The 20,781-nt window shown below is 42.4% G+C and overlaps 1 protein-coding gene across 3 annotated transcripts in view; it reads right to left on the bottom strand.

The window, feature by feature from the left end:
• Positions 1-20,781, bottom strand: part of NAXD (NAD(P)HX dehydratase) — a 43,692-nt gene that overhangs the window by 903 nt on the left and 22,008 nt on the right. For all 3 annotated transcript variants that reach the window (XM_073664338.1, XM_073664334.1, XM_073664330.1), the window contains 8 exons: positions 13,637-13,787; positions 10,966-11,011; positions 7,222-7,310; positions 7,033-7,141; positions 6,883-6,933; positions 6,703-6,807; positions 1,882-2,002; positions 990-1,110 (listed from right to left, as the gene is read on the bottom strand). In XM_073664338.1, the coding sequence (XP_073520439.1) occupies positions 990-1,110; positions 1,882-2,002; positions 6,703-6,807; positions 6,883-6,933; positions 7,033-7,141; positions 7,222-7,310; positions 10,966-11,011; positions 13,637-13,787 (793 nt within the window). The remainder of the gene's footprint in view (positions 1-989; positions 1,111-1,881; positions 2,003-6,702; positions 6,808-6,882; positions 6,934-7,032; positions 7,142-7,221; positions 7,311-10,965; positions 11,012-13,636; positions 13,788-20,781) is intronic.

Raw genomic sequence — 20,781 nt, 5'->3', positions numbered from 1 at the left:
GAGATTAGGTCTATGGGGAAAGCCCGCATGCGGACCCGCCGGAGAAATTCACATGCTGCAGTCTGGAAAGACGCGCCGCATGTCAGTTTACGCGGCTGTGCCGCAGATGCATAGTGGACATGGGATCTGTATAAAGCCCATCCACTATGCTGTAACATCTGATCGTGTGCACATACCCTAAGGCTATGTTCACACATTGCATTTTTTCAGCGTTTGATGCTTTTTTTATGCAAATTTTCAGCTACGTTTTACAGTTCTAGCAAAGTCTGAGATTTCAGAAATCTCATGCACACATCAGGTTTTTTTTTCCCTGACTGTTTTGTCAAAGAACTGCATTTTTGCAAAGTGCGTCACTTCTTTCATTGTGTTTCACCCATTGAAAGCAATTTGTAGTGCAAAAATGCAGGTATCAGGTTTTGCTGCATTTTTGGTGCCAAAACCCGATGAAGTTGAATTAGGTTATTTTTTCTGTACTAAACTTTATCAGCATGCACAAGAGACAAATGTACCCTTATAAAAACGCAGTAAAAAAAAATGCAGCAAAACCTGCTTTATTGAGGTTGCGGATTTACTGCCAAGAGCGCAGGTTTTGCCTGCGGAAAAAACGAATCAAAAACGCAACATATGAACATAGCCTAACATTCCAAATACACGCTTCAGATGACCGGCATCTATATGTGACACACGTGGGAATGAAGCAGGAGCCACAGCGACTACACTGTTTGCTCACCCCTTACACTAGGAAAGACGACAAGGGGCCGTTATCCATTACCGTGAGTACTGCTTGATTCTGGTTAAGTAGTTTGTACAAAATATTAGTACTGTAAACTTACATTAAAGTTGGTAAATGATGGATTCCAGATAATTAGGAATGACTAAAACTCAAATTAAAATCAATGCAAAGATGGTAAAGCAAATATTTGCCAGTCAATTGTGAAATTCTGTAGACAGGGAAATTACACTACAAGCTTTGATTTGACATAACATACCCATTTATTTTTTCTGGTCCAGCAAGAAATGCCCAGTGTACAAAGACGCCAAGAGAACCAGCTAAGAGATCGCCCTGTCCTCCGCAGCGTCGGCTGCTGCCTTCATGATTGCACACTAGCACTTTAAATACAAAAGTTACAGCATTAGAATTTGTCTTGATGATTCAAATTTTATATAGGTTTTTCCTCATTTTATTTTTCAGTGCGATAGTTTGATCACTTGTATTCTATTCAGCAATGCAACAGTATTGATGTGCATAGCAAAACTGACAGTCCCCTATAAAGGCCAGCTTGTGGTTGGATGCCATAGGACAAATAACATGAAAGGCACAGGAACCTTCAGTAGACCCCCGGCTGTCAAAGCAACCCACCAGCTCCCCCACGATCACATTACAGTGAAGAAATGCTCGGGCTAGATCACAATGACTGACCGCCTAAATGCCGCTGTCAGTGATGGACAGTAGCATCTAAAGAGGTTAACAGCAACATTTGGTGGCAGCGCCTGTCACTGCTATTAAAGGCATATGCCAGCTCTGTAATATAGCCAGCATCTGCCCTGTGTTGAGTACCCAGACACGCTCTACAAAGTAATAGTACATCATGGAGCACTAAGGAATCTGCTTATGTTTCCATTGATGATATTGAAATGACAAGTACACCTTTTCCATATTCTAATATTAATAACCACAATGCCATGACCTTACTATATTCTGCATGAAAACTACAGAATAAGAATGGTTAACTGGAGAACAGCCATATTCCTAACATTGCTCTTTTCATCCCTCACTTGTTCAGAGAACAATGATATAGATAATTCCCACGTGGATAGCTGTATGTTACCTGAATCCTCCTCTATATTCTGGACACACGTTTTACCAATATGTGCACAAACCTTTATCACCGTCTGAGATTAGATCCCACTCTCCTTTCTGAACAATGGTAATATTGCCCATTGCTTGGCTGAGCCTTAGTACACTCCCATGCTGATCGCTACTGTCCACTGGCTCCGTGAGCTGCCAAGAGAAAAGAAACTTCTCAGCATTTCTGGTGCTCATTCATTCTTTACAGCAGTTCAATTAAAAGATACAAAATTAATGTTTGCTTTCTTGCAGAACAGCTCAACACATCCGGATGCCATTGTCTCATGGTAAGCCATCGCTGGGATATCTAGATCCAAATTATATCCCCTGCAGCTAACAAAGCATATTACCGCCTCTCACCAGTGCCCATGCAGAAAATTTCTTATTGGCTTGTATAAGAACGATTATTATTTTGCAATAACGTTTTATTATGGAGTTCAGTGTAATGATCTACCCTGGTGGCAGCAGGAAGTTAGAAGGCTACCTGCCATATAATTGAAGGGAATGTCAGTAGGATCAACCAAAGATGATACCTTTATATCTGCACTCTGATACCTTACTCCAGAGAAATCCACATTTTTCTCATAAGCTAACAAGCTGTTGACAACTAGGCCGGACTCTGAGAATCTGCCTACAGAGTTTATTTTAAATGAAAGGGGGACTTACCAATGTTATCACTGACACTTTGCTCTCATAATCACACATTAATCTGCAGTGAGATCAGAACTAACACAGTACAGCAGAGCTAAGTGAACAGTAGTAGTGATGATTAATGTCTGATTAGAAACAATGCAGCAGCACTTGTCCTCTCTTAGTGCTGGCAGCTCTGCTGCAAAGCTGGGTCCGATTATAACCAACAATACAGCAGAGCTTAAATAGATAGTACAGCAGAGCTGAACCTTGTCTCATTGCAAACATATTTGCAGTGATGTCAGCTCTGCTGTACTGCCCCTCCACCCCCCATATTGGCTGCCTGTGAAATGGAAGTTGAAGCACTATGAGAGGACACTTGCAATACAATGTGTTAGTACAACAGAAGTGAACGCTTTCTCATTATAGTCTGCTGTACTGTGTTAGTTCTGATCTCACTGTAGAGAGGTGCGTCAACATGAGATCAAAGCATCAGTTATTACATGTCTCACACTTGTAATGGCCCCTTTTCATTTAAAATAAGCCCTGGAGGCAGATTCACATGCAGATCAGTAGGCCAATAGATCTTAACAGCTCATTTACATATTTTCATCTGTCTATGACCTACATGCTCATATAGGTAGTTTAGGAGGGTTGATCCTACTGACAGATTCACTTTAATGCTGCCCGATCCAAAGCCAGCATGAATCGGAGACCGGCCACTGCACTACAAACATCTATGCACCAAAATGAGGACAAGGTGACTAAAAATATTAGTCACAGGAACGAGTATCCTCTGGCCAGCTCAGCTCCCACCACTGTTACTAGCTTTGGCTACCTCATTCCCATTTTCAACCATGTTTCTCTGAGTCGCCTTAGTGTTTCAGTATGAAACATACAGTGGGGAAAATAAGTATTTGATACACTGCCTATTTTGCAAGTTTTCCCAGCTACAAAGAATGGAGAGTTCTGTAATTTTTATCGTAGGTACACTTCACCTGTGAGAAAGAATCTTAAAAAAATCCAGAAAATCACACTGAATGATTTTTACATAATTAAATTGCATTTTATTGCATGAAATACCGTATTTTTCAGACTATAAGATGCACTTTTTTCCTCCAAAATTTTGGAGAAAAGTGGGGGGTGCGTCTTATAGTCCGAATACTAGCTCCCTGTATATACTGTGGCTCTACGTGGTAGGAGGTCTGGGGGAGCAGCAGCGGGGGATCAGCGGGGCACAGGAGGCTGCAGCTGCTTGCTGCAGCCTGCGCGGTGCCCGCTACTAAAGAAAATGAATATTCCCTGCTTCCCACGTCCAAGGGCGTAGGGAGCAAGGAATATTCATTTTCCTTAATAGCCGGCACACTGTACTGGGTTGTAGGGAATATTCATGGTCTTTAATAGCAGGCACACTGACCGCAGAGTGGCAGCAGGAGCCGCGCTGCGGTACAGTGTGCGCGCTCTCACACTGTGTGAGGGCGCATGGCAGAGACGCCATGCGCGCCCTGCAATGCGCGGCTCACACAGTGAGGGTGTCGGCAGCAGAGCGGGACAGCGCTGGAGGAGAGAGGAGGTATGATTGTTTATTTTTTTTGTGGGCAGCAGGATGGGGGCTCAAGGGGGTGCCATGCATACCAGGATGGGGGAATCAAGGGGTACCATGCATACCAGGATACGGGAATCAAGGGGTGCCATGCATACCAGGATGGGGGAATCAAGGGGTGCCATGCATACCAGGATGGGAATCAGGGGGGTGCCATGCATACCAGGATGGGGGAATCAAGGGGTGCCATGCATACCAGGATGGGGGAATCAAGGGGTGCCATGCATACCAGGATGGGGGAATCAAGGGGTGCCATGCATACCAGGACGGGGGAATCAAGGGGTGCCATGCATACCAGGACGGGGGAATCAAGGGGTGCCATGCATACCTGCATGGGAGCTCAAGGGGTGCCATGCATACCAGGATGGGGGAATCAAGGGGTACCATGCATACCAGGATGGGCATGAGGGCCACGTATACCAAGATGGGATGGGGGCCACGTATACCAGGAAGGAGAGACCATACATACCAGGATGGAGGATATTAACAGAATTGGGGGACATTACCCCAATACCAGTGTCAGCAGCAGACTCCCTCCCCTATAACAGGGCATCATGACCACATATTTTGCGTAAATATTTTTTTCCCCTATTTTCCTCCTCTAAAACCTAGGTGCGTCTTATCGTTCGAAAAATACGGTAAGTATTTGATCACCTACCAGCCAGCAAGAATTATGGCTCTCACAGACCTGTTAGTTTTTCTTTAAGAAGCCCTCCTACTCTGCACTCATTACCTGTATTAATTGTACCTGTTTGAACTCGTTACCTGTATAAGAGACACCTGTCCACACACTCCAACCTCTTCACCATGGCCAAGACCAAGGAGCTGTCTAAGGACACCAGGGACAAAATTGTAGACATGCACAAGGCTGGGATGGGCTACTGGACAATAGGCAAGCAGCTTGGTGAGAATGTAACAACTGTTGGCACAATTATTAGAAAATGGAAGAAACAAAAGATGACTGTGAATCTTCTCGGTCTGGGGCTCAATGCAGAATCTTGCCTCGTAGGGTAAGGAGCATTCTGGGAAAGGTCAGGAGTCAGCCCAGAACTACATGGGAGGACCTGGTCAATGACCTGGTCAATGACCTGACAAGAGCACAGTCTCAAACATTACCATTCGTAACACACTATGCCGTCATGGATTAAAATCCTGCAAGGCATGCAAGGTCACCCTGCTCACGCCAGCACATGTCCAGGCCCGTTTGAAGCTCACCAATGATCATCTGGATGATCCAGAGGAGACATGGGAGAAGTTCATGTGGTCTGATGAGACCAAAATAGAACTTTTTGGTATCAACTCCACTCGCCATGTTTGGAGGAGGAAGAAGGATAAGTACAACCCCAAGAACACCGTCCCAACCATGAAGCATGGTGGGAGAAACAGCATACTTTTGGGGTGCTTTTCTGCAAAGAGGACATTAGGACTGCACCATTTTGAAGGAGGGATGGATGGAGTCATGAATTGCGAGATTTTGGCCAACAACCTCCTTTCCTCAGTAAGAGCATTGAAGATGGGTCGTGGCTGGGTCTTCCAGCATGATAATGACCCAAAACACACAGCCAGAGCAACTAAGGAGTGGCTCCTTAAGAAGTATTTCAAAGTCCTGGAGTGACCTAGTTAGTCTCCAGCCCTAAACACAATAGAAAATCTTTGGAGGGAGCTGAAACTCAATGTTGTCCAGCGAAGAAGATCTGTATGGAGGAGTGGGCCAAAATCCCTGCTGCAGTGTGTGCAAACTTGGTCAAGAACTACAGGAAACATCTGACCTCTGTAATTGCAAACAAAGGTTTCTAAATATTTAGCTCTGTTTTTCTTTTGTATCAAATAATTAATTTGCATTTATTGCATGAAATAAGTATGTAAAAATCATACAATGTGATTCTGTATTTTTTTATTTTTAGATTCTGTCTCCCACAGTTGAAGTGTACCTATGATAAAAATGATAGACCTCTCCATTCTTTGTAGGTGGGAAAACTTGCAAAATCGGCAGTGTATCAAATACTTATTTTCCCCCAATGTACATATCTGTAATGAAGGTCTGTGCCTGATTCATGCTGCCTGTGGTTGGGGCAGCATAAAGCATGTGAGAATTTTCTGGCTGTATACACAATATATATCTTTATTTCACTCAGATATTTTTCTACATAAAACTGTGGACCTCCATAGTATAAAAAAAACTGAGGTCCTATCCCATCTTATTGTAGGCGGTAACAAGATAGAGAGGGAGATGGTTAGCGATCAGCCACAACACTGAAACCCATTGTGTACCACCAGAACAGCTCTGACCACTCTAGGCGTGGACTCCAGGAGACTTCTCAAGGTGTCCTATAGTATATGGCACCAAGACAGAGGTTAGCCTCTAACGTCTCTGTGCTATGGTGCCCTCAGTTACAGGCACGAAGGACACCTAACAAAGCCACTTTGAGGATTAGCCCATAGACTGCTCTTCCTAGTAGCGCCATTTGCATTATCTCTCACATGAGCCCAAGATTCTGGGGGATCCTATAATCAAATGAATGTACAATGCGCTATAAACAGAATCTGAAGGGTATTGTGGAGCCAATTATCTGACCTTTACAGTTACATGAACAAGCATGGTCACTGTGAATATATTTACCACCGCTTCGTACAGCCGACTGAACTCCATGAAGTTTGGAGTGAGGACAGCCCTCTGATAGCCTTGAATAACAGAAGGTTGTTGGGCAATAAGCCAAAGTCCATCCTAAAAGACAGGGCAACATCTACTTAGTACCAAATGAAATCTACAAATGCCCAAGAATAAAAGCAGCATACTCACTGCATCTATAACCAGAGGAATGCCTTTCGCCTTGGCTTTTTCAATAATACCCTGGGAATGAAAAATGGGCATGAATACTTCATAAGAATTATACATGGAACTTGTAATGACTTGAGGCTATAACACTAGTTCTCTCTGTGATACTAATACCTTTGTGGTGTCCAGTATGGAATCATTTCTTCCCAAACCTGGTCCTATTACTAGAGTGTGTAGTCTTGGAAGCCATTTTTCTATCTCATGCAACGCATTGGGATGATCACTGTGTGAATATCATATACATTAGCAATGTACAGTGAACATGAAGGTGGTCTATTATGAATGGTACTGATGAACACTTACAGAACTGGATGTACAATCAGCTCTGGACTGTATGACTTTATCACAGTCGCTGCATCTTTGGTACAAAATACCTGGGACAAATCTGCACCCTACGAAAAAGTAATATACACAAGGTCAGAGAGCAGATCTGGGCTATGAAGAATACAATGTAATGCCCAATATAATAGAAATACAAGTTATGTAACATCAAGGGTGAAAGCTTTTCATCCATTACCATATTATATATTGTATGGGATCTTAACAGCTTATTGGCTCAAAAGAGACAGAAATGTGTAGTTATGTAAAAGGTTTTATATTTCAAGCTGGCCAGTCACATTACATAGGGATCCATATGGCCAACATGTAAGACAACTTGTGCGTGGGGGTCATCATTAAATCAATTTACTGCATACATAAGGGAAATTAGTCATACCTGGTGTAAAGGACAAGTGGAGCAATTGTCCAGAGCAACCAGATTCCAGTTCTCGTTTGCAATTGAATGCTGGGATTTTTTTTTTATTTTTTTAATGAGCAATAGCCCTTATTTTCTTTTGTATTAGGTATTTGGCCCTGTAAAAATACATACAGGTGCATCTCACTAAATTAGAATATCATCAAAAAGTTAATTTATTTCAATTCTTCAATACAAAAAGTAAAACTCATACTATCTAGAGTCATTACAAACAGAGTGATCTATTTCAAGTTAAAATAATTAACAAAAAACACCTGCAACGGCTTCCTAAGCATTTAAAAAGGTCCCTTAGTCTGTTTCAGTAGGCTCCACAATCACGGAGAAGACTGCTGACTTGACAGATGTCCAGAAGGCAGTCATTGATACACGCCACAAGGTCCCAGAGATCCAATTTTCATTTGGAAATCAAGGTCCCAGAGTCTGGAGGAAGAGTGGAGAGGACACAATCCAAGCTGCTTGAGGTCTATTGTGAAGTTTCCACAATCAGTGATGGTTTGGGGACCCATGTCATCTGCTGGTGTAGGTCCACTGTGTTTTATCAAGACCAAAGTCAGCGCAGCCATCTACCATGAAATTTTAGGGCATTTCATGCTTCCCTCTGCCGACAAGCTTTTTGTAGATGGAAATTTCATTCTCCAGCATGACTTGGCACCTGTCCACACTGCCAAAAGTACCAATACCTGGTTTAAAAACAACAGTATCACTGTGTTTGATTGGCCAGCAATCTCTCCTGACCTTAACGCCATAGAGAATCTATGGGGTATTGTCAAGAGGAAGATGTCCTTTTAAAGGAATAGAGGAATCCAAGTTATCTGTAAACAGAAAGATTGTGAGGGAATATTTAGCTAACATAAATGAGTTCAAGTCTCCAGGTCCAGATGAATTACACCCCAGAGTACTGAAGGAGATCGTAGAAGAAATTTTAGAACCACTCTCCATAATCTTTGAAAATTCTTGGAGAACAGGAGAAGTCCCAGAAGACTGGAGAAGAGCAAATGTTGTTCCTATCTTCAAAAAGGGGAAGAAGGTGGACCCAGGGAACTATAGGCCGGTGAGTCTGACTTCTATACCAGGAAAGATCTTTGAACAAATTATTAAACAACATGTATGTAAGTACATGGATAAGAATGAAGTGATTAACCAGAGTCAGCATGGGTTTGTAACTAACAAGTCATGTCAGACTAACTTAATTTCCTTCTATGACAGAATCACTGACTGGGTGGATCAGGGAAATGCTGTAGATATAGTATATCTTGACTTCAGCAAAGCATTTGACAAAGTATCTCACACCATCCTTATTGAAAAAATGACCAAGTATGCAATGGACCAGGCAACTGTTAGGTGGATTCATAACTGGCTTAGTGATCGGACTCAAAGGGTGGTTGTAAATGGCTTCACATCCAGCTGGATGAATGTCTCAAGTGGGGTACCACAGGGCTCCGTCCTGGGACCTGTATTGTTCAACATCTTTATCAATGATTTAGATGAAGGAATTGAGGGTAAACTGATTAAATTTGCTGATGACACAAAGCTAGGAGGGATAGCTAATACTAGAGAAGAGAGAGAGAGGATTCAAAAAGACCTAAATAAACTGGAGCAGTGGGCAGCAACCAACAGAATGGTTTTTAACAGGGAAAAATACAAAGTACTACATCTGGGCAATAAAAATGAAAAAAACATATACAGAATTGGAGGAATAGAGCTAAGCAACAGTACATGTGAAAAAGACTTAGGTATACTAATAGATCATAGACTGAACATGAGTCAACAGTGTGATGCAGCAGCAAAAAAGGCAAATACAATTCTGGGATGTATTAACAGAAGCATACAGTCTAGATCACGTGAAGTCATTATCGGTCTTTACTCCTCTTTGGTCAGACCTCATCTGGAATACTGTGTACAGTTTTGGGCACCACATTTTAAAAAAGACATAGACAAACTGGAGCAAGTTCAGAGAAGAGCGACCAGAATGGTGACTGGTCTGCAAACCATGTCCTATGAGGAACGGTTGAAGGATTTGGGAATGTTTAGCTTGCAAAAAAGAAGACTGAGAGGAGACTTAATAGCTGTCTACAAATATGTCAAGGGCTGTCACATTGTAGAAGGATCATCTTTATTCTCATTTGCACAAGGAAAGACTAGAAGCAATGGGATTAAACTAAATGGGAGGAGACACAGATTAGATATTAGAAAAAACTTTTTGACAGTTAGGGTGATTAATGAGTGGAACAGGCTGCCACGAGAGGTGGTGAGTTCCCCTTCAATGGACGTCTTCAAACAGAGGCTGGACAGACATCTGTCTGAGATGATCTAGTGAATCCTGCTTTGAGCAGGGGGTTGGACCAGATGACCCAGGAGGTCCCTTCCAACTCTACCATTCTATGATTCTATGATTCTAAGATGAGAGACACCAGACCCATCAATGCAGACGAGCTGAAGGCTGATATCAAAGCAACCTGGGCTTCCATAACACCTCAGCAGTGCCACAGGCTGATCGCCTCCATGCCACGCCGCATTGATGCAAAAGGAGCCCCGACCAAATATTGAGTGCATTTACTGAACATACCTTTCAGTAGGATAACATTTCAGATTTTAAAATAATTTTTCAAGCTGTTATTAAGTATTCTAATTTACTGAGATAATGACTTTTGTGCTATCATTGGCTGTAAGCCATAATCATCAACATTAACAGAAATAAACACTTGAAATAGATCACTCTGTGTGTAATGACTCTATATAATGAGTTTCACTTTTTGTATTGAAGAACTGAAATAAATTAACTTTTTGATGATATTCTAATTTTGTGAGATGCACCTCCACATCTATACTCACCACCAGTGCATTTCCATGGATGTTAGCACTCGCATTCCCAGGGTTCAAGTGAGGTTGCTAGTATTCCCCGCCTTCGGATGTATGGAACATCAACAGGAAGCCAAGGCTGTGGCTTCTCTCTGACGTCCTCTTGATGTTGGATTTCTCTGAAGGTCGGGACAGTGACGCCAGCGCTGATTGGGCACCAAGCTCACGTATAATAACAACCTCACGTAAGCCCCAGGAACACGAGCGCCAACATGGTTGGAACGGCGCAGGCACCAGAGGGGAGTATAATTGGTTTCATTTTAATGGGGCCAAACATGGAGAATGAGAAGGGGTTGTCCAAGAAGTGGACAACCATTTTAAAGGGACAGTTTTTAATAATTTTCCCCTAATGGGTATGGACAGCTGTAGGAGACTACACTGTTCTTTACACACCAAGTGATGCGATGTTCCATTTGTAATAATAATTTACTTACCACTTTAAGTGCTGAAATTGCTGCAAAGTACGGAGCACCAGTATATCTATAAAAAAGTCAAAGCATTTTTAAACACAGCTGAATTATAAATACGCTATACATGTGTCATAGTGAGACAACCTGCATAGGAAACTAGCACCATGCCGGCCTCTGCTGAATACATGCAGATATGCCTAAGGAGAAGCATTTTCTGATTAACAAGGGCTCTTTTTTTTCGCTAAAATCAAAAGCAACAACGACTAACTATAGTGAATAAATTGTTGCACGGACAGCTGGGACCTTCAGCAATCCTGAGAACAGGTCTCTGCAGCCCCATCTTCAGTGAAATGAAGGTAAAGCATGCTTGGCCTCCACTCCATTCATTCCTAATCATTGTTAATAGGATTGTCGGAAACAGCAGAGTACACTGCTTGGCTTTCTCTGGCAGTCCCATTGACAACAAATGAAGTAGAGGTAGAGTAGGAACATCTCTGCTCCATTCAAGACTGGGCTGCAGAGCCCCATTCTCAGGTTCCCATAGTCTTTATCTTGGATGACTAAAGGTCTACATGCTGGGTGATGGATAGACGAGAACATGTTTATTTGGGAATAACCCTTTAAAAGGAATCATTACATTTTTGCTGCCTAATCTGACAGCAGCATAATGTAGGAAAAGAGACCCCGATTCCAGCGATGTATCACAACTGCTGCACCCAGTAAACTATCAGTTTTTAGATGTAGCAGAGCTCAGAAGGCTAACCCTGCCCACACCCCTAATTAGCAGCTTTATGTGTACATTATATATTGACAGTAAGCTGCTAATCAGTGATGGGGGGCATAGCTGGACTAGAATGCAGATGAGCTGTAGTCCTGTAGTATTAATCTCCTGCTGAAAAAACATTCATGGTATTGAAAAGAACACCACACAGCCTAATAAGTGAAATCACTGAAGTCAGTGTCTCAGATTCCCTTATGTATGTGTAAGGCCGGAGTCACACTAGTGTATAGCATCGGATGTGATATAGTAATGACACTCTGCTCAAACTCTGCTGCAAGCGGGAGCCGAGTGCTCTGATCCTCTCGCAAGCGAGGAACGGAGAACAGGTGCGGAGGAGACGAAGAAATTCATTTCTCCATCTCCTCCATTGCCGGCGTCCACGGGAATCGTACTGCACTTGGGTGATATCAGACTGCAGTACGATGTTTCATATGAACCCATAGACTTATATGGGTGCGTGCGATTTGATACTCGGATGCACTCACAGCATGCTGCGATTTATTTTCTCGTGCTGGTTCGGCATGCGAAAACATAGCAGATGTGAGCTGCCCCATAGAGTAACGTTGGGCCAAGTGCAATCCGATTTTTTATTGGATTGCACTTGTCTGATTTCATCGCACGTGTGAGCGAGCCCTAAAGCTAATCAGTGTCAGCAACACATCCTGTGTAAACATGCAAATAAAGTGACATTGATGTGCACAGAACGATCATTAATGATTGCACACAGAATAACTGAACAGGCTATTAAACAACTGCAGATTGGCTTGTATGTAGCAGATTGGCAGTCGTTTAATGACCATAATTGTGCTGTTGAAATCCTGCACAAGATTTTCTTCACACAGGTTTTGTTACCATCCTATAGCCTTGTGCCCACAATGAGTTTTTGGCGAGTATTTGAAGCTGGAGCATAAACACAGCATCTTACAGCTCCAGCAAAGTGGATGGGATTTATAGAAATCTCCTGCCCTGTTTTTTTTTTTCCAGTCAATGTAAACGGATCTGCGGTGCATATTTCAAATTCACAACATGTCAATTTCTGCGCGTACGCTGAATGTTAGGTGCAGACTTTTCCCATAGGCTAGCATTAGATGCGGAAAATGCACATGTGGTTTTTAGTATTTTCCACTGCAGAAGCGCATCAAGCACACATGTAATTCACACATGACCATATAAACAAAGTTTTGTCAAAGCCAAATACCAGGAAGTATCAGAAACAAAGCAGCTTTGTTTAAAACGTAAGAGACAAAAACCGCAGCGTCAATAACGTGATAAAGAAGCATGTAAAAAAACGCAGGTAACCCAATTTACATAATAGGTGCAGAAAATCTGCAACATCAAAAGCTCATCATGGGAACGTGGCCTTAAAGTTTCCCCTATCCCCCCCATACTAAAGTCTAAGCTGGGCAGCATGGTGGCTCAATGGTTAGCACTGCAGTCTTGCAGAGCTGGGGTTCTGGGTTCAAATCCCACCAAGGACAACATCTGAAAGGAGTTTGTATGTTCTCCCCGTGTTTGCATGGGTTTCCTCCAGGTTCTCCGGTTTCCTCCCACACTCCAAAGACATACTGATAGGGAATATAGATTGTGAGCCCCAATGGGGACAGTGATAATAGTGTATGTAAAGAGCTGTGGAATTAATGGTGCTATATAAGTGCGTAAAATAAATACATGTGAAACTGCATGAAAAATCTCCATAGCTACAGCATACAGACTGAGTGTGCCCACTTGTGCTGCCTTGGCTGGGCATGGAGTCCGGCCCTATAATGTTACAAGTTGATCACTGCTGCTCTGAACAAAAATTCTACAAGTATACAGATATCCCACTATAGCTCTTCTCGTTATCGGCACTGAGCAACCGTTACTGTATGCTGTAAACAAAGAACCCCCCGCACCCAGTACATAGGGTGTGCTTACTCTTGACAGCCTCCAACAATGCCAATCTTCCCATCTTGACCTTTGTGCTTTTTAGATGTAAGTGGGGGGATGACATTTCTGACCAGCTGGAAGATATTCTCCATGTCCTTGGAAGGCCGTGTGGGACGCAGAGAGAACGATCTCTCTAAAACTAGAGTATGAAAATGACAAAATTAGTGTTGTTTTCCAGACACCAGAATAATGATGACCAAAGATTCATGTGCAAAACTTCAAGAGGATTTCTCCTGACTGTATATAGGGACTTTACACTTTCTGAGGGCATCATGAGTTACACCCAATACACAAAGCTGCCAGCCGACAGTCTGAAGCGTATGATTGCTGGGCGAGTTAAGGATTTGGCATGTCAGATATCAGACTGCCAATCCTTTATTTCTCCCTGACATTAGCCGCAGCCAGACTCTCTCATAACCATCGTTTGGCCAACAGCTATCTAAGGTGTATGGGGGCTTAAAGGGGTATTCCCATCTCCAAGATCCTATCCCAATATGTAGAAGGTGTAGTAATAATAATAATATTAGCAAATACCTCCAATTATAAATATAGCATAGTTCTTCTGATTTGCTATGTCGCTTTCCTGATGTAGTGCATTGCCATAGCTTAGGTATCCATGGTTATGGCCACTGATTTAGTGACAGATACTTAGCTAGTTGCTAGTGGTTGAAACCATGGATAATTAAGCTACTGCAATGCCCTGCACATGGGGTAAGTGACATAGCTTATCAGAAGAACTATGCTATATTTCTAATTGGAGGTATTTGCTAATATTACTATTACACAAACTACATATTGGGATAGGATCTGTGATTTTTTATGAAATACTGTGTAACTTTGCTAACTTGTAATATACCGATGCTGACTTCTGCCCATATAAAATAGTCATTTGGACGGGGTCTGCTCACTGCACTCAGATTCTGCTAAATAAAAATCTTCTCATAATAAAATGAAGGTTGCAATATACTGCTGTGTACAGAACTAATTTCTTCATTAGTGTTTTTTCCCTGGAAATATGACTTAGATTTTTTTTTTTTTTTTCCTTTTTTGTTGTATTATACATGGAACAATTCTAATTAATAATCATAAGATTATCAGTCAGAGATTATCTCATTAACAATCTGAACAATCTTTACATCTATGACCAGTTTAACTGTCGAGAATCCTGACCAAAATAAGAGGTCTTATATACAGAAAGTTGGGGTTACTTTAGCCAACAAAAACCAAATGTGTGCAGTCTAACCTGATCCCCTTCCGTCCCCAGCAATGCACCTGCCTTAGTCATCTTTCCCATGAACACTAAAATACAGAAAGCGGCGTATAAAGAACCAACAGACAAACACCGCATAATGCTATATTGTTAAATGGCTTATAAACAGTATAAGGCTGTGTGCCCACGATGCGTTTAAGTGTTTCCGCAGCGGCAAAAAAGCTGTAGAAACGCTTTAAAAACACTTGGTAGAAGGCCTGCCATGTTCCCCAATGATAATCCGCATGTGCTGTGCACATGCTGCGGAAATTTCCGCTGCGGGTTATCATTGCGGAAAAAAACGCAACACTACCAATTATTTTGCGTAAGCGCTGCGTTTTCAACGCCATTGACTTGCATTGGAACGCAAGGATTAAGCATCACTACATCTGTACATGCGGAATTCATGCGTTTCAATGTGCGGATGGTACCAGGGTGTGGAGGACAGGAGACTCTCCTCCGGATCCGGGTACCATAGAAACTGTAAAAAAAAAGAATAAAATAAAAAATAAATATTATATTTACCTTCTGATGGCCCCCACTGTGCTCGCCCTCCCTTGCCGGCAGATCGTGGTGGACTGAAGGACCTGCGCTGACGTCATAGTCATGTGACGGCAGGTCCTTCAGTGTACCGCGAGCTGCCGGCAAGCCAGGACGGAGCGAAGCAAGACTGCGGGTGCCATCAGAAGGTAAGTATAGATTTATTTTTTACAGTCACACTATATAAATCCATGCCGGTTGCATGGATTTATATAATGTGACCAAGTTGTCAAGCACTTTCCAAGTGATCCTAAAATTGCTTGGAAAGCGCTTGACACCCACATGCGGAAATGCATGTGAAGAACGCTTGACATCCGCATATCCCTGGCAGGAAAACGCATGTACAATCCGCATGCGTTTTTTTCTGCCAGGGAGATGCAGAAACGCTCAGGAAAAATCCGGAGCATTTCTGCATCGTGGGCACATAGTCTAAGATCTGCTTATTTCTCAAAATATCTACATCCTTTCCCACTGTGGCAGAGGTGCATAGACGCCGAGCCTAAAAACTTCCTAGGTGAGAGCCCATGATTAGTATTATTAATATTACATTTACTAACACTACATGAATATGATATTATCTACATGTAAGTCAGAGGAAATCATTCAATATCGTCATATAAAGGCAGGTACAGAATACTCTTCTGCGGGAATGTGTGTTATCCTTGTGGTATTAGAAACTAGAACTCAATACAGCTAGCACCAAAGTTTAGTTTGAGGGATTATCCACTTTATGGACATAATGAGACAATTTATTAAATTGTGGCCGTGTCTGGGAAAAGCATAACCATCTGCATATAGCACCCCTGCTGTGCCAATAAACGTCAGAAAGCCGGCCATCTTCCCGTATATATAAGATGGCAGAGGTCACGTTCAGCACTGACACAGAGGTGGGAACAGCCACGGATACAGTTACGTGGTACAATAATAAGGACATGTCTGTTCTTCACAGTGGAAAGATGGAGATCTGCAGGTAGCTATACTTTTCTAAGCACAAAGTCCCAGTTATTATATCTATCCTGAAGATTGGTCTCCATTATCAGATTAGTAGGGGGATGCAGAGGCGGGACCCCAACTAATCAGCTGTTATCAAGCAGCAGCCTGATGTAACTGGTCAGCTCCTATAGAAAGAGAATAAATAACTAGACTGTTCTTTTGTGATGGCCTTCTGGATGATGACACAGTCAAATGGAAGTCAAAAGACTCTTTCCTTCTGTCTGGTGAATGTGAACGGAGTAAAAGCTTAACATCCAATAGATTAAAGAAGTTGTCCACTACTAGGACAACTCCTCATACCCCAAGCTTGGCCCCAATAAAATAAAAAAAGCTTACACTCACCTCCCGTGGCTGGCGCCGTTCCCGCGGTAATGGCACTCACAGTCCAGGGGCTCCCGTGCTGTTATTGTGACATGTGAGCCCGGGCCCAATCAGCGATGGCGTCTGTCCCCTCCTTTGTATGAATTGAACATGGGGGTGAAGTCAGATCAGCTGCAGCCCGGACTTCCTCTTCATGTTCAATTCGACAGAAGCCAGGGACAGTAACGTCAGCGCTGATTGGGCACTGGGCTCACATGTCACAACAGCAGCATGGGAGCCCCGGGACTGCGAATGCCGACACCACTAGAACGATGCCTTCATGGGAGGGGAGTATAAGCTTTATTTTATCGGTGCCAATTATTTAGATCAAGAAGGGGTTAACCTAGTAGTGGACAACCCCTTTACATAATACATGAAACAAAAGTGCTGTGTATTATGCTTCCCTTTCCATGTTAAAAGGGAACCTAATTATTCCACCAAACAGTATTACATCTGCAGATGCAGAGTTAATGTGCAGGTTAATAGCGTTCCAATGCGGTCCGTCCTCCTTACTGACAGTGTGGCCACCAGGATGACATGAACTTATTGCCTCCAGGGAGCTGCTGCGTTTCAGTCATGGGGGTGCGCACAGACAGGATACAGTCACCGCTCACTATAAGCCACACCAGAGCCAACTGTTCTGCACAGATGTGCCGCACAGCAAGCTGCCAGTGCCGGGGCATGCTTACAGCCACTCCGGGCATCGGACATGCCTCTATGACTGAAGGCTGGCTGCGCAATTCCACCTCATAGATGCCTGTCAGGACGTGTGCACAATCAACAGCTATTCAAAAGAATAAGACAGGTTCACAGAGCCTGCCAGGCATCTGCCGGCATACCCTCATCTGCTGCAGGAGAACCCCTTTCAGCTTCTGGCTGCCATAGCTTAGTGGGACCCCTCAATTGATTCTTAAGGGAGCAGGGGTCAAACTCCTTATTAACCACACCATCTAACAAGTTAAACCACAGGGATCAGAGCGATCGCCGGCCCTGACCATTTCAGCTGCCTTCCTAGTGGGTGCCTTTTAGCCTCTTCCAAATAAATGAGGGTTATTTCAATTGTCTTTAGGTAACTCATGCTGGTTTTAGATCCACATGAGCGTACTCGAGACATATATTACATGGTTTCAAGAATGCTGTTATGGTAAATATTTTATGCCTAGCTTTGATCATTTAGGCAATTTCTATATGTTTGATAATTTTGTGTGTTTGTATTAGTTTTATAAGTGATATTCATAAAACCAATCACAGAGGGCGTTGTACACTGACCGACACTGGCTGTGTGTGTTTTCCTGCCTCCGATGCATCGTTTTTTTAATTGGACCAACAATGGTAGATCTGGAGATAGCTAATTTGGGATGGGATACAAACTATTTCAGGAAAAAAAGGGGTACTGCGACAATGCCCAAGGCCACAGAGAGAGGTCTCCAGGTGGCCAAAACCCACGCAGACATGCAGTTTCCAAACTGATTGTTAATGGCCCTATGATTTTGTTGAGTAAAACAGTTTAGCGTAAAATTGGACATTTCACTGAATAGACCGGTACTTTTAGCATGTTGCAAGTAAACAGCAATATTAGAGCACACAGATTTAGAACTCTATACTTATACATATCAAAGGTTAATTTTCAAATATATCTTAAAATCAGACACCATTAGATACCATAAAAACAACAAACCACATTATCAGTGCAAATGAATGAAAGAAGGGGAGTGCCTTTCCTTATTATGGCACTACCTTACCCTACCTTGCTGCGGAGGTTGGCACCCTGTATCCTGCGCAATGGCGCCCCTGCTCACCGAGGACTCACCCTGCTTTCCCTATATCACCCTATAGTGACAAAAAATTAAAGTGCAAGGTGCAAAAAGAGGTAGAAATATTTCAGAACCATTGGCAAATGGTAAGGTAAAAAATATCAGCTGCTCTGATCAGTCCAATTTAGCAGCAGAAAAAAGGAGATTAAAAAAATCTATGCTGGGAATACTTTATATCCCCAGCATATAACCAATGACAATTCTTTGTTACAATGTTAAGTACAGATAATAGGTGTATATTATATATATAATGATCATTTCAATGCCAATATATAGATCCCACAGATACAATTGGCTGGTCTTAATTTTGTTCCATTCAGCCTCATCAATCCATAGACAAATTCAATAAATTTCAGGTTCATGCTAATCTGTACAGAGTCATAACAAATTTGGTTAAATAGATTCAAACATTATCAGTGTAGCCTCATCAATACAAATACCAACTCAACGCGTTTCTCCTTTTACAAGGTTCATCAGGAGTAATCAGTTAGGCAGACTTCATAATCAAAAATTATAACTGATCTGGCTCCTTTAGTTTTTCAAACATAGTTCAGTAGGGACCCGGCCTCGTGATAGGGCATCTTATTATGGTCCGAGGAGAATCCCCCGCAGTCATGGGACAGCCTCTCTCACCAAAAGACCCTTATATAAACCCAGACTGAGCCATAGTGTGCGCCTCTCCTGCACGTGCTTTGCGTTCCGGACATAGCCGGCAGTTGCTGCGTGTCAGGAGTACCCGGAAATACGTCACCGGAAGTGATTGGAACGCACAAACAGCGGAACCACATCACTGCCGCTGTCATAGCTAGATCACATGCCCAGAAACCAGTGTGCATTCCACAGTATAACATCTCACCGGAACCACCACTGATCAAACACCGATACATGACCTGGGACACTGGATCACAATCCCCAAGTACCCCATTATTCAGGCTATATAACATTCAATGACCATTTGCTGTTTGACACCAGATTTAATTTGCATACTCAATGAATCCGTTTATATGCATAATAATAATGCTGTAAAACGCAAATGAGTGCAAATTGGTACATATGCACAGAACAGTGGTAAATTAAATTCAATTATTTTCATTTCAAAAACCCCAATCAGAGCGTTCTGTTCCAAATTAGATGACCCATTAGGGCCAGTGACACTGATCAGGTTTATACGATCATGTTACAGTCATGTATAATGCAAAGGGAGTGATTAAATGTAGCATCCAAAATGTAATTGTTCATTCAGCCCATCTCTGGCTGATAAGATCTAAATCTATATATACATTTTAGTTCTTTTTGCAGAGTCTTTTTGTCCCAGTTACCCTTTCTAATGGATATTGTTTTTGCCTTAATAACGGAGAAAGAAAAAGAATTCAAGTCATCCTGATGTTTTTCCCTGATGTGCCTTGATATCGGCGTGTCCCTCGCATGCTTTATGTCTCAAATATGTTCTCCTATCCTCCTCAACTCCATTTTCTTCTTGCCGATATAATTTAAAGGTCAGGAACATTCAATCAGATATAAGACTCCCGTCGTTTTACAGTTAGCAAAATGTTTACTCTTATAACGGATCCGTGTCTTTATACTCTCAAAGTGATCCCCTATTTTTATATATTTGCAGAAACTGCAACCTCCACAACTGAATGTGCCAAGGCTTCTATTTTCAAGCCACATAGTCTTTTTCTTAGGGGGGATATAAGTGCTATGTACCAACTGATCCTTAATAGATCTACTTCTTCTAAAAGTGATGGCCAGTCTAGCTGGAAGAAAATCAACAATCTCACTATCAGCAGTGAGAATATTCCAATGTTTAACTAATATTCCTCTTATATCGATGGAACAGCTATTAAAATAGTTAACAGGAACTTCAATAGTTTAAGTATAAACTCATGTTTTATCAAATGAATCCTTCTAGACTTTAGAAAAAATGTGGTTGCCTGTAGCCCCATCTCATGTGGGATACTACTGTACAGGGCCTCAACATCAATAGAGGCCAACTGTACGTCCTCCCCCACTGTGATGTCTTCCAATTTTGACAATAAGTCGGAAGTGTCCCGAATATATGAGGGTAAAGCTATTACAAATTCTCTAAGCACCTTGTCTATGTAAACACCACAATTTTGGGTAATCGAATCGTTCCCCAAGACTATCGGACGTCCCTTTAATGGAGAGAGACCCTT

This window comes from Phyllobates terribilis, unplaced genomic scaffold (assembly GCF_046119375.1).
Source record: "Phyllobates terribilis strain yellow unplaced genomic scaffold, ASM4611937v1 Scaffold_2__4_contigs__length_985480577, whole genome shotgun sequence".
In the NCBI taxonomy this organism is placed as follows: domain Eukaryota; kingdom Metazoa; phylum Chordata; class Amphibia; order Anura; family Dendrobatidae; genus Phyllobates; species Phyllobates terribilis.
The sequence above is the reverse complement of the archived record's forward strand: the minus strand, read 5'-3'. Positions and strand labels throughout refer to the sequence as shown.